This window comes from Rhinatrema bivittatum, chromosome 3 (assembly GCF_901001135.1).
Source record: "Rhinatrema bivittatum chromosome 3, aRhiBiv1.1, whole genome shotgun sequence".
In the NCBI taxonomy this organism is placed as follows: domain Eukaryota; kingdom Metazoa; phylum Chordata; class Amphibia; order Gymnophiona; family Rhinatrematidae; genus Rhinatrema; species Rhinatrema bivittatum.
In genome coordinates this window covers 178,253,251-178,265,808 of record NC_042617.1, presented here as the reverse complement: position 1 = coordinate 178,265,808, position 12,558 = coordinate 178,253,251, and the positions used below count along the sequence as shown (strand labels likewise).

The 12,558-nt window shown below is 46.3% G+C and overlaps 1 protein-coding gene across 4 annotated transcripts in view; it reads right to left on the bottom strand.

Annotated features, from left to right (window-relative positions):
- The window catches only part of AKT3 (AKT serine/threonine kinase 3), a 1,010,799-nt gene that overhangs the window by 233,388 nt on the left and 764,853 nt on the right, over positions 1–12,558 (bottom strand). For all 4 annotated transcript variants that reach the window (XM_029593967.1, XM_029593963.1, XM_029593964.1 and 1 more), the window contains one exon: positions 4,234–4,356. In XM_029593967.1, the coding sequence (XP_029449827.1) occupies positions 4,234–4,356 (123 nt within the window). The remainder of the gene's footprint in view (positions 1–4,233; positions 4,357–12,558) is intronic.

Here is a 12,558-nt window from a genome sequence, read left to right as displayed (position 1 = left end):
GTGATTGTGTGCCATATGTTTGCAAAGTGGCACAAGCGGTCTCCTATAGGAAAATTTGCTGGAGGTTGGCTGTTGCTCTCTAGAAGGGAGTCAAAAACCTGACGCAGGACCCATCTGAAGAGCTAGTTGGGTCTTGGGAGGTCTGTGTTGGCGAAGTTGACCTTTCTGATGAGATCGAGATGGGGAAGGATAATACCTACGGGCTTTGTAGGTTTGCCTCCTGGGATCCCTTCTGAACTGTCTTTTAGTGGTGAATGAAAAGTCAGAGGGAACAGTAGAAAGTTGCCGCAAAGTCTCATGATGGTCCTTGAGTTGTGCAACTGTTTCTTGCATTTTCTCCTTAAATAAGTTGTCCTCTGTGCAAGGGAGGTCTGGCAACCTTTCTTGGACTTGACGCAAGTCCAACGCTTTTAACCAAGCTCGTCTGGCACTTATGCCTGCTGTGAACACTCTTGAGGCGGTGGAGGCACCGATGGTATTGGTGCTTTGGATGGACGTCAGGGTGGTATAATACCAGATGGACCCGGAATCGGGTCCGGCATCGACGGGTCACTGTCTTCATCGTCCGATGAGAGCGGAATTGGTGTCGATGGCGGAGGAGGAATCAGCGGCATTGAGGGAATAATGGGCCCAGAGGGCGTGGGCACTGGTAGAAGTGCACTGATAAGGTTGTCTAATCTTTCCAGTAATGGAGCCAGCAAAGTAGGCATCAGATCGGGCCTCGGCATGGGAGTTGGTGCCGGTGGCGACTGGAATTCTTTAATCGTTTGGAGAACTGCCTCTTGAACCATCTGGTTCAATTCCTCCAGAAGGCTGGTGTAGGTAACACCGCTTCCAGGGTTGGAGGCTCCAGAGGCATCGCTGGAGGTCCACAGTATGTGGAGTCTCAGCTCCCGGCACCATTGCTGGTGTGGATTGCTTCGGTGTCCCGGGTCCAGAGGAGGATGGGGGCTCCTCTCCCCGGGACTTATTCGTCAGTGGTTCCATTGACGTTGATGCCGATGCCTTATCGGTGCCGGCACCGGAGGAAGTATCTTTTCGATGCCGATGCTGGTGCTTCTCTCGTTGCTTGGCATGGTCTTTTTCTGGTGCTGAAGATGAATAAGTTGATGCTTTTGAACAGGAGGAACCTGGTGATTGCTGGTGCCTTGATGGTGCTGAGAAGTGGATGGCGACGGAGTCGATGACAAAGACGTCTTCCGAGCCGGTGCACTCTTAGCTGGAGTAGACGGGGCCGAACACTTAGATGAGAACAAGTGTTCCATTTTTTCTAAACGAGCCCGGCAGCCCTTCGGTGTCATTTGGGCGCAACTGGTGCACATTTGAACGTCATGGGAAGGCCCCAAACATAAAATGCATACATCATGCGGGTCCATAATGGACATAGTCCTTGGACAATCGGTCACTTCCTAAAGCCAATCGCTATTTTTAAAAAAATAAACCTGGTGCGCGGTCGGTGGACGTCGGGCACCGGTGAGAATACCGTCGGATACCGATCGCAATGAAGCAGGTAAAAACTTACCGACGCTAGTGAATGTCGATGTTTGATGAGGGGGAACCACTGATAGGTGTAATTTTTTTGAAAAAGTTTGAAATGTTCCGTGAGGAAAAGTTGTGAGGAAAAATCTCACAGAGCTCCTGATAACCGCGAGGCAACTGCTGCGCGGAAAAAAAGAGACTGAAGGGGGACCCCCTACTGGATGCAGGTTTGGTGGGCATGCTCAGTGTGCCAGTCAAAGTTCTAGAAACTTTGACAAGAAGTGTTCCATGATTGAGCTCCATCCTGATGATGTCACCCATATGTGAGGACTACCATCCTGCTTGTCCTGGGAGAAAGCTTTTAACTTTAGTATTTCCCTCGAAGAGAGTTCCCATGTTAGTACCTCTGATTTTGGAGTCACCCAGCACTATGGTTATTGATTTTACTGATTTTATTATGGAATTTCTGCATGCATTGGGTTTCTTCTTTCTTTTCAGATACTATTTCAGTCTCCATTGCTAGAGCTTCTTCATTATTTAATACAACAAAGCTATTTTGTACTTGTGTCACTTGAGGGAATGTGTATCTCTGCATCACAGGTCTTACTCTACCAGACCCCACTGTAATTTAGGCCCCAGCTGGAGGGAAGACAGTTTTCTACTACAAGGGGTTTAACTGACACAAGTTTGAAACTTGTATGTAGTAGCACCAATCATCATCATACCTCTTTCATAAACATGCATACTGAAATTTAATTACCTTAAAAAAAAATCAAAAGTGAGTACATCTTACATTACTCATTTCATGCCAGAAATAGAAAAAGCTGGACATTCTGGCTGTAGATGCTTAAGGAATCTCAACATAAGAATTGCCATACTGGGTCAAACCGCAGGTCCATCAAACCCAGTATCCTGCTTCCAACAGAGGTCAATCCAAGTCACAAGTACCTGGTAAGATCCTAAACAGTAACAAGATCCCATACTACTAACATGTAGTGATAAGTAGTGGCTATAACCCAAGTCTTCCTGGTCAAAAACAATTTATGGATTCTCTAGGAACACGTCCAAACCTTTTATAAACCCAGTTATGCTAAATGAATTCCAGATCTTATTTGTGAATTGAATGAAAAATAATTTTCTATGATTTCTTTTTTTAATGTGCTACCTAAAAACTTCAGGGATTATCCTCTAGTCCTTGTATTTTTTGAAAGAGTAAATAACCAATTTACATATATTCATTCTATTCCGTTCATGAATTATAGAACTCTATCTTATCCTCCCCTGTGAATGAGTGGCCTTACCATCCGTTCTTAACCTGTATGGGACCAGGCTAGATACTTGGTTCACCTTAAACCCAGAATGAGAGAGAGTTCTGTAGGCAGGATCCTGCTGAGCAGGATAAGAGCCCGAGCCCCCCACATCTACAGGAGAAGGAGCTCCTGAATCCTCTCTGATAAGCTTATGGTGTGAGTACACTGCTGGAAGGTAAGCAGTCTATATGATTGTATGCTTAATGCTGTTATAATAAAATAGAAATCTGTTGTGAAAGAGGCAGGAGTCAGTGTAAAGTGTGTCTCGACTCTCCAGTCTGAAAGTTACTCAGCTATCCCACACTCCCCTCAGCCATCTCTTCTCCAAGCTGAACAGTCCTAACATCTTTAGCCTTTTCTTATAAGGGAGCTGTTCTATCTCCTTTATCATTTTAGTCACCCTTCTCTGTACCTTTTCCAGTGCAACTATAAATATATATATTTTTTTTAGATGTGGCGACCTTAACTGCACATAGTATTCCAGGTGTAGTCTCACCAGGAAGTGATACAAAGATATTATGACATTCTCCATTTATTCTCCATTTTTTTTCTAATAATTCCTAACATTTTGTTTGCTTTTTTTGTCTCCCTTAAGAAATGTAAATATCAAAGGAGAAACAGAATTGCAGTGAGATGCGATTGTCTAGGGAATGAAGATTGGGACTAGGGAAGAGGCATGATTTGTATAGAAAAGTAGTTGGGAGATTGGCTTAGGGAATGATGTTAACAATCACAAAACTATAGGACGAATCTTTCTTGGTCACAGATCCTGAAATGATTAAAGGTTGTCAAATTCTGCTTAGGCTTTTATATTGTGCAATTTAATTCAAATTTACTAGACAAACTCTTTAAAAGTCTGCAGCCAACATATCCTCTATTTCTTATCCAAGCATGAGATGAGTGAATATAAAATATGCTTTTACTTTTGATAGGTTTTGAAAAAAAGTTGTAAGGTAATTGAATTAAGAATGTTTATCAAAGAAGAATGAATAACAATAAGTTAGGGTTGAAGCCTTGACTTTTGGCACCATTCATCAGAAGTTTCAAATTTGTGCTAATTCAACCCAATATATTTGCTACCTCAGAGAGAAGACTTCACTTCTAGTGTACTGTCAGAAAAAGAATCTGAACCACTTGGTAATCATATTGGCAAGACAGTAGTGGAGAAAGAGTGAAAGAAAAGACCATAAAGGGGGTGGGTGAACAATTCATAACAACTGGAAAATGAATAAAGTTCCAAGGGTTCAGTAGATAAAGATCTAAAAGAAATAAACACTGATCAGTAAACTTGGCTTTAAAACACTGTGAAATATTAGCTACATTGAGCACAGCTATTTTCTCTTCCCTAAATCTACCTCCTTCAAAACTGTGCAACTTTATAATTACTTTATGCTTGTCCCTATAGCCTGTACAAAATAAAAAAAACTGATTACATTTTTTTTACCTTGAGATCACGGTACACAATCTTTCCAGAATGTAGATAGTCCAAAGCAGAGACAATTTCTGCACCATAGAAGCGTGTGCGATCCTCAGAGAACACCCGTTCTCTCGACAAATGGAAAAACAGCTGCAGGGTAAACAGCAGGGACAGGATTGTAATAATTACTGATTTAGTGGGGGAAATTAACACAAACATAAAACACCTCTCATCACCATATTGTGATGATAGATAGTATGCTCTCAATGGACACTCAGCACTCTTAGACAGCAGCTGGCTTATCTTTCTCAGGTTTCCAAGGGGAAATTGCGAGCTGTTAAATCGGCATTTTAATCAATATACCAATCTTGTTTAAGGCATTCTGCATGCTACCCATTTAACCTTCAGTTACTAAAGCTATAAAATAGTTTGCAGCAGCATCCTCTCTCTCCATTCCTCCTAAAATAAATAGCCATGCTTTCAAAATACCTGACATGTCTCTTAACTCCAAACTGGAAATATAAAGTGTAGGCTTTGGCTGAACAACAACACAAACCTGAAGTACAACTGATACCCCTAGCTGTTCATTTTGTGATCAATCTAATAAAGGTGAATTAACAGATATGTTTCTAAGTGTATATACATTAGAATCTGGGTTAGTAATTCATTTCTGTTTGTATCAGAATTGTGTACTGTGTCAAAGATTGTCATTGTATTATAATTTATCATTTGTCAGTGGAAGAAAAACCAACATTGAGTAAGTATCCGTTAATATCTGAAATTAAACTCATGAGCACCTACAATACAACCAAAGGCTATTAATGATACAATTCTGGCCCTCTTCATGGTTCAACAGCAGCATCGCACACTGCCATTCAGGAGACCCAGATTCAATTACTGGATCAGACTCCTAATTCTCAAGCTAACAGGTACTAGAGACACTGTAGAAGTGTAGATGCACTCATTCACACACTTGGAGAGGAAGGGAGGCACAATCATTGCTCTAAAGCAATATTTAATAGCTAGCTCAAAATCATACTCGTGCCAAGTTCTTTTTTTTTTTTTCAACATACTTTTTATTAAAGTGAACATAGCAAACAAGGTCAAAGGAAACAACATGTCCACCAAAGAAGACAATTGCAAATATATAGAGCGAGACGTGCAAAGTATATACACATTATCCAGTGAGCATCTCTACGTACCACATTTTTTCTTTCTCCCCCCACAGTACAGAAACCCAGACACACACCAGAGTCACCCTCCTCCATCCACCCCAACCCTAAATCATGCGCACTCCATTCATACCCAATCACCAATCAATACAGTAACAATGCCATATCTAACCGCAATAGATATAAGTGGAGGCGCACTGGGCTCGTCCCGGGGCGCCGCATTTAACATGGGCTCGAGCGGTTGCGAGCGCGCATCGCGGCGAGGTGAGTGGGGGGGAGGGGGCGCGGGATTTAGGTGGCCAATGGTGGCGCAGCAAGTTTGAATTGCTGCGTTGCCATTGGTTATTTGACAAACAACAAGGACGCGAGTAGGGGGGAGCGGGCAGTTGGGAATTCGACAGCGGAGCAGCGGCAGGTTTTTTGCTGTGCTGTGCTTCGAATCCTCAACTGCTGTTCTTTGCGGTTTTTTCGGTTTGGCGGCTTTTTTGTTTCCATCTTTCGGTTAATATGAAGAGAGCTAAGACAAAACCTGCTTCCAAGTCTCAAGGCAGAATCCCCTCCCGTCCCCCGGCGAGGGTGACGAGCGCCGGTCGGGCGCCGGGTTCGATGGACGCCTCCTTTGGGCTCCCGGTGAGTTCTGTCGGGCCTGGTGCTCGGCCGACCGTGTCTCCTCCCGTCCCTACTCACCCCCCTCCCTCCCCAGTTTTTCCTCTGACTGATTCGGGGGCAAGCGGGCCGGAGCCGGCTACTCCTCCGCGCGTGGTCAGCCCGCCTTTTTCTCCGCCCCCATCGCCGAACCCTCCCCCCTCCCTCCTACCCATGCCTACCGGCATCCTCCCGGCTGTTTTTCCTTCACCTAATTGCAATCCTGCTTTGGGTCAGGGCAGGGCGGGTGAGCCAGAGGTGCCTGGTGACTTTGATGCTGTGGGCAAGGCAGTGCGCCCCAGGCCGGTACGCGTGTGCCGCGGGACCCGCCCCTTCTGGTAGTGCAGCCCCCGGTGCGCGGTTTGAGGGGTAGGGGCCATTCCCGCCCCCGTTGTGACCCCTTTTTTCCCGGCCGGCATAGTTTTTCCATCTCCCCTATTTCCCCAGGGTTTTTGAGACATGGACTTAGCAGGGGCAGTGTGGGGCAGGATGGTAAAGGGCCCGGATCGGGAGGAAAGGTGAATACCAGTTTGCTCGACCCCCCCCCCCCCCCCCCCCCCCCCCCCCGGAAAGGCAAAGCGCCTGCTAGCACCCCCACCAGGCTTAGGGACCCTCCTAGCACACCCCCCCCCCCCTCTGATATGGGTGCTGCGAGCACAGCGGCATTGATCGCTGACATTTTAGGTCACATGGCCAGATCTGGGTATGGTTATCTCCCAACTGCTACTGGGACAGGTTCTAGTGTAAGTCAGGACATAGGTGGTTGGCAGGGCGGGCCTGGTGCCCCTGTTGGGGATCAAGTTTTTCCGTTTAGTTCAGGGTTGACAGGCGATTGTTCGGTGGGTTTTCGAGTGGGCGGCATACAAAAAGAGTTTCCCCAGAGAAGTGGGGTACATACAGGGGATGTGGGGATGGGAGTGAGGCAAAGCAGGGTTCTGGGTCTTTCCACAGATGAGGCAGATGACGAGATTCCAGGTCCGTCAAGTCGTGAGGCGTGGAGAAAGCGTGATGTTGCAGCACAAAGTCCGGCTGGAGGGAGTTCAAAGAAGGGGGTCCGAAGGGAACCGACGGAGGGTGTGCGCAGCGATGCTTCAAAAACGCGGGACATCAGCAAATTAAGAGAGGAGCAAGATACAGGTACTGTTGAAAGGGCATGGGAAGGGAAGGGGCATGGGGGGAAGAAGAAGAGGTCTCGCACTAGCACTAGTTTGAGTTTGTCGACCTCTTCTTCGACTTCTAGCGATAGAAGATCGGGTCGGATGGTGGCATTAGACGAGGGTCCTAAATGAGATGTTGGTCACCCGGCACTGGCATCACTTACGGAATTGTGGGAGGAAGTGCCAACACGGTTAGTGAAACGCATAAGAAGAAGGAAATTTGTAAATATTTTTAAATTATTGGAAGGAAGAAGGGGCGGGAGGAAGGCGTCCAAAAAAGCCAAGAAAAGGAATAAGAAAGATGGATCAGGGCCCAGAATTGCTAAGAATATAGTCAATTGGGTTCATGGTTTTTTATGCTTGGCAAGTGTGGTCAGTCATTTTGATCCATCCCAATATGGAGCGCTACTATCCTATGCGGATAGTATTTTAGGAGCTTTTAAAGACTACGAAGGTTGGGCATGGCTTAATTATGATGAAAAGTTCCGGGACAAAATGGCTGGGAATAAATTTATGTCTTGGGGTTCGCAGGACATTCATCTGTGGCTAACACAGATGACCAACAAGGGTACCAGTTCGGGCAGGAGTGGGACAGCAGGAGTAGGGGTTAGTGTTAGTGCTGGTAATCTTCCAATGGGCGGTAATAAGGGTACTTCCTTTCGTCCCGGACCTTTTCGCAAAAGTGAGCCAGGTACCAAGGGCGTTGGAGGAGGACCGGACATTTGCTGGAGATTCAACAAGTTTACATGCTTGTTTCCCGAATGTAAATTTAAGCACGCCTGTGCCACATGCGGGGGAGCTCATACCGCCCTTAGATGCCAACAAGGGCAAAGGACTGTGGGTAGCAAAAGTACCAAGTAAACTCTACTTGCAGTCCAAGGCCGAATCACCTATAGTTTTGGCTGCTTTAGAGGAAAGTTTGCGGTCATATCCTGACAGGAGGGCAGCGGTTATGTTACAATTGGGTTTTAGTAGTGGTTTTATTATCCCTTATGAAGGCCCGAGTGTGGGAGGGAGAGCGAGGAATTTTAGGTCAGTCTATAGGATGGCAGATGTTGCCCGAGCTAAACTGCAAGATGAAATTCAGTTGGGGAGGGTAGCAGGGCCATTTCGCAACAGACCTTTTGAGCGAATGCATTTATCCCACTGGCGGTCATCCCTAAAAAGATTCCGGGAAAATTTAGATTAATTCTCAATTTGTCTCATCCAGAGGGTTCATCGGTTAACAATTTTATTCCCAAACATGCATGTGCTGTTAAGTATGCATCTTTTGACGAAGCTATTGCGTTGTTGCGTAAAGCAGGACCGGGTGCTTTGTTAGCCAAAGCGGACATTGAATCCGCCTTTCGGTTATTACCTATCCATCCGTCGTGTTTTCATTTGTTGGGTTTTTATTTTGAGGGTTTTTATTTTATAGATCGTTGTTTACCGATGGGTTGTGCTGTTTCGTGCGCCTTTTTTGAAGCTTTCAGTACCTTCATTCATTGGGCTACTAAACGTTTTAATGCCTGCGGTGATTCTTTACATTATTTGGATGATTTTTTGTTTGTTGGGCCTAGCAATTCAAGTTCTTGTCAGAGGCAGTTAACAGGTTTCATGAGGACGGCACAACATTTCGGGGTCCCGATTGCACAAGATAAAATGGAAGGGCCTTCTACGAAATTGATTTTCTTGGGCATAGAGTTGGACTCGGTGGAAATGGTTTCTCGGTTACCCCGCGAAAAAATAGAACAATTAAAAGAGTCCATAAACCTTGTTAAGGGATCTGTTAAAGTTACTCTGCGACAGTTACAATCCTTAATAGGTTCACTTAATTTTGCTTGCAGGGTTATACCGATGGGACGGGCGTTCATTCGTCGTTTGTCTGCCAGGACAGCGGGCATACGTGCGGGTCATCATTTTATTCGGGTAACGAACGCAGTGAAGGAGGAATTAGCAATTTGGGAGAGTTTTTTGAAATCTTTTAACGGTATTTGTATGATGCAGGAGGAAGAGATTTCGAACATTGACTTGGAATTGTATTCAGATGCTGCGGGTGCAAAGGGTATGGGTGTGTATTTTCGTGGGAAGTGGTGTGCCGAACAATGGCCTGTGCAATGGGTATTGGAGGGTATAGTTCAAAACATAACCTTTTTAGAACTTTTTCCAATTATTGTACTGGCCAGTGGCCAGTAGTTGGTGTTCCACCTTCAGGCAGCAAAACACTGCACGGAGCGGCAGTAGCCACAGAGGCATTCACGGAGCGGAATGCCAGTGGCCAGTAGTTGGTGTTCCACCTTCAGGCAGCAAAACACTGCACGGAGCGGCAGTAGCCACAGAGGCATTCACGGAGCGGGATGCCAGTGGCCAGTAGTTGGTGTTCCACCTTCAGGCAGCAAAACACTGCACGGAGCGGCAGTAGCCACAGAGACATTCACGGAGCGGGATGCCAGTGGCCAGTGGTTGGTGTTCCGCCTTCACGGAGGGCTGCCATCTCCAAAAAAAAAACAAAAAACAAAAAACAAACAAACAAAGCAGGGGTTTGTAAGAGTATGGGGCAGGGGTGTGGCCTGCTTGTTGCGGCGGTTGCTACCCCTGATTGAGCTGGATGTTCACTGGGATGTGGATACGGCGCTGCTCTCTGCATTGGTGGAGGGGTGGAAGGGAGTTGGGGCCGGAGGGTGCTGGAAGCCAATAGTGACGGGTGGGAGGGAGAAAAGGGGGGGGGGGGAATGGATAAACTGCGTGGCTTGCCTGGCAGACTGGATGGGCCGTTTGGTCTTCCTCTGCCGTCATTTCTATGTTTCTATGTTTCTATTGTAGCGTTGACTATTTGGGGTGCAGAATTGTCTAATAAACAAGTAGTGTGGTGGTGTGACAATTTGGGGGTCGTTGAAGTTGTAAATAAACAAGCAGCAAAATGTCCCAGAGTTTCAGCGTTGTTACGTGAAATGGTGATGTTATGTTTAAGATGGAATGTTACTGTTAAGGCGAGACATGTACCAGGGACGTTGAACCTCATTGCAGACGCTCTCTCTCGTTTCAAGTGGGATGTCTTCCGAGTAGAGGCTCCTCAGGCGAATTCGCAGGGAGAAACAGTCCCAGAACACCTCTGGAAACTTGGCATGAAGAAAAGTGGAAATTGATCAGACAATCTTTGGCTCCAGCTACATGGAAATCGTACATAGCAGGAAGAGGATCAGTGTCTCGTTTTTTGTTCTCATTGGGATGGGCAGGGGGGGATGTACATGAATGTGAGGTGGTGCAGTTCATTATTTGGGCCAAGAACGCAGGTTACTCATTGGCATCGGTTCGGAGTCAGTTGGCAGGTTTTGTTTTCTTTCAGAAGCTCGGGGGCTGGGGCAACCCAACCAGCAGTTTTTTAGTGAGGAAACTTTTAGAGGGTTGTGGTCTGGGGTCTGGCAACAGTAAAGATAGACGGCGGCCCATTCGGTACACGGAATTGATAGGATTACCCGAAGGTTTGTGATGGGTGTGTAGTTTGGAATTTGAGACTGTGTTATTTTGTCTAGCATTCTCATGGGCTTTCTTTGGTGCTTTTAGTTTGAGTGAATTGGTGGCGAGGTCAAAATCAGATGGAGGTGCGTCGGGTTTGTTAGTTGATGACGTACATGTTTATGAACATCAAGTGACAATATGTATTAGGAAATCCAAAACGGATCAAAAAGGTAAAGGTGCTTGGATTTTATTAATACGAGCGAGCAATGAAGCGGTGTGTCCTGTAAGGTCAGCGTTGAAATACATAGGGGTCAGGCCAGCTTTGGTGGGGCACTTTTTAGTCCATGAAGATGGTGTCCCGTTGACTATGTATCAATTTGCAGCTGTATTACACAGGGCGGTGGAATTTCTGGGGTGGGATGTTAGGCAGTATACTTCGCATTCTTTCAGGATAGGAGCTCGAAGGATTCAAGCTCTTGGACGTTGGAAGTCCGAAGTATTTAGGGGATATGTGCGGAAGTAATTTAGTAGAGAGGCAGGTGATGAAAATTCTCTGCACGAAGGTAAAGCAATTTTTTGTCTTTCAGAACTGGCCAGGGTGGAGTTGAATAGCAAATGTGCTTGGGTCATGGGCCATTCTTTTGTGCATCGAGCACAACGGAGAGCTTGGAAGAGGCCGTATGGCGAAAATTTGAATATTAATCACAAGGACTTGATTTTGCATTGGTTCGGAAAAGGGGGAATGCGATGGGGAGAGTTGTGTGACTTCCTGCAAGGCAAAATAGTAAGATGGGGCGTTCCAAAAGTAATTATTATACATTTGGGGGGCAATGACATTGGTAAGTTAACGTGTAGGGATCTAATTAAAATAATTCGTAAGGATTTGGCTTTTCTGATGAATCGTATGCCGAATACAAGACTGGGCTGGTCTGATGTTAGAATTCGGATCAAACACCGGGATGAGCCTATTTGGCGTAATGGTGTCAAGAAATTGAATAGACAAATTGGCAAATGGTTAGTCAGAGAAGGTGGTTTTTGGATTCGGCATCAATGGTCGTGGGAAATATTGGGAGGTTATTTTCTGGGCGATGGGGTTCACCTTTCTGAAGTAGGAATGGATTTATTTAATAATGCCTTGGAAGAAGGTCTCAAACAACAAATTTAATAATTAATGGCCGTAGTGGGGGGAACAAAGTCAAACAAGTTGTCTTTGTTTGTGGCGGAAAACCTGAGCCATATGTTGTAATGTATTGTTTGGAATTGTGAAGGACATTTTGGAGTGGGGGGGAAATGCTCGTGTAGTTTGGGGCTGCTACACGGGAAGGCCTAAAGAGCAAGGGGGGGGGGCCGATGCTCAGGCCGCAAGCTTACCCTCACTGGTGCCGTGGCGGGGTAAGTGATGGGGGGGGGCAACGCTGGCTTACCATTGGGCCGCGGTGGTAAGTGAAGAATGGCATGCGGCAGACGAGGTGGGGGGGGGGGGTAAGTATACTTTGGATTGATGTTAAGTTGGCGGCTCGGGTTATGTTTAATAAACTGCAGCCTTTGATTGTAATGCCACATATTTGTCTTGTGTATTTTGTGCATGGAGGGGGGGGGGGAGAAGGGGAGTGATTGCGTGAGCGGCTGGTCTTAAGTACCTATGTTAGTGGAGGCGCACTGGGCTCGTCCTGGGGCGCCGCATTTAACATGGGCTCGAGCGGTTGCGAGCGCGCATCGCGGCGAGGTGGGTGGGGGGGGGAGGGGGTGCGGGATTTAGGTGGCCAATGGTGGCGCAGCAAGTTTGAATTGCTGCGTTGCCATTGATTATTTGACAAACAACAAGGACGCGAGTAGGGGGGAGCGAGCAATTGGGAATTCGATAGCGGAGCAGCGGCAGGTTTTTTGCTTCCCTCCCTCCCTCCCATAAAAGTTAAAAAAAAAAAGTTTACGACGTTAAG